Source organism: Penaeus monodon, chromosome 27, assembly GCF_015228065.2.
Source record: "Penaeus monodon isolate SGIC_2016 chromosome 27, NSTDA_Pmon_1, whole genome shotgun sequence".
Lineage (NCBI taxonomy): Eukaryota > Metazoa > Arthropoda > Malacostraca > Decapoda > Penaeidae > Penaeus > Penaeus monodon.
The window spans coordinates 37,330,949-37,331,517 of record NC_051412.1 but is presented as its reverse complement, the minus strand read 5'-3'; the positions used below and the strand labels follow the sequence as shown (position 1 = coordinate 37,331,517).

The 569-nt window shown below is 40.9% G+C and overlaps 1 protein-coding gene across 1 annotated transcript in view; it reads right to left on the bottom strand.

Annotated features, from left to right (window-relative positions):
- The window catches only part of LOC119590514 (probable glutamate receptor), a 7,378-nt gene that overhangs the window by 6,418 nt on the left and 391 nt on the right, over nucleotides 1–569 (bottom strand). Inside the window, exon 2 of the mRNA XM_037939162.1 lies at nucleotides 289–379. Within this exon, the coding sequence (XP_037795090.1) occupies nucleotides 289–379 (91 nt within the window). The remainder of the gene's footprint in view (nucleotides 1–288; nucleotides 380–569) is intronic.

Here is a 569-nt window from a genome sequence, read left to right as displayed (position 1 = left end):
TTCCATAGCAATGCAGTCTGGTTATATGTTTTAACACCCTTCCTATATATCTGTTGTACACAAATAAGTAGTCTTTACACCTCTCCATCACGCATCAATTTACCCTTTTGACCCTCACATATCATCTATTAATATATATACAATTTTTCGGATATAAATATGAATTGTTAATTCATTCTATACCATTTTATCTTCTATAATGAGAAGAGCCGGCAAACTGAACCAATATTGTACACCGCAGACCCTCTGGAGAGCCCCGCCTTACCTTCCTATCCTAACCTATCTTACCTCCCGCTGACACATCCCGATCATGCCAGTAAAGGAGCCGTTTGGAAGTCCCCGCCCCCACTCCCTGTCCTCGGGCATCACTAAGGTGTACCTAGCATGCGAGAGTTAAGGGAGACATTAGCTGTCGAGTAGCTGTGAATGGAGACCAAGGAGCAGGATTAAAAGTTAATGTTTTTGTTGGTAGAGGGAAGGACCGGAGAAAGAACTTCTCTGTGAAGTGAATAAAAGGGAAAATAAAAAAAGACGAGAGTAACTAATAACAGTTTTCTGGATAATCTAGA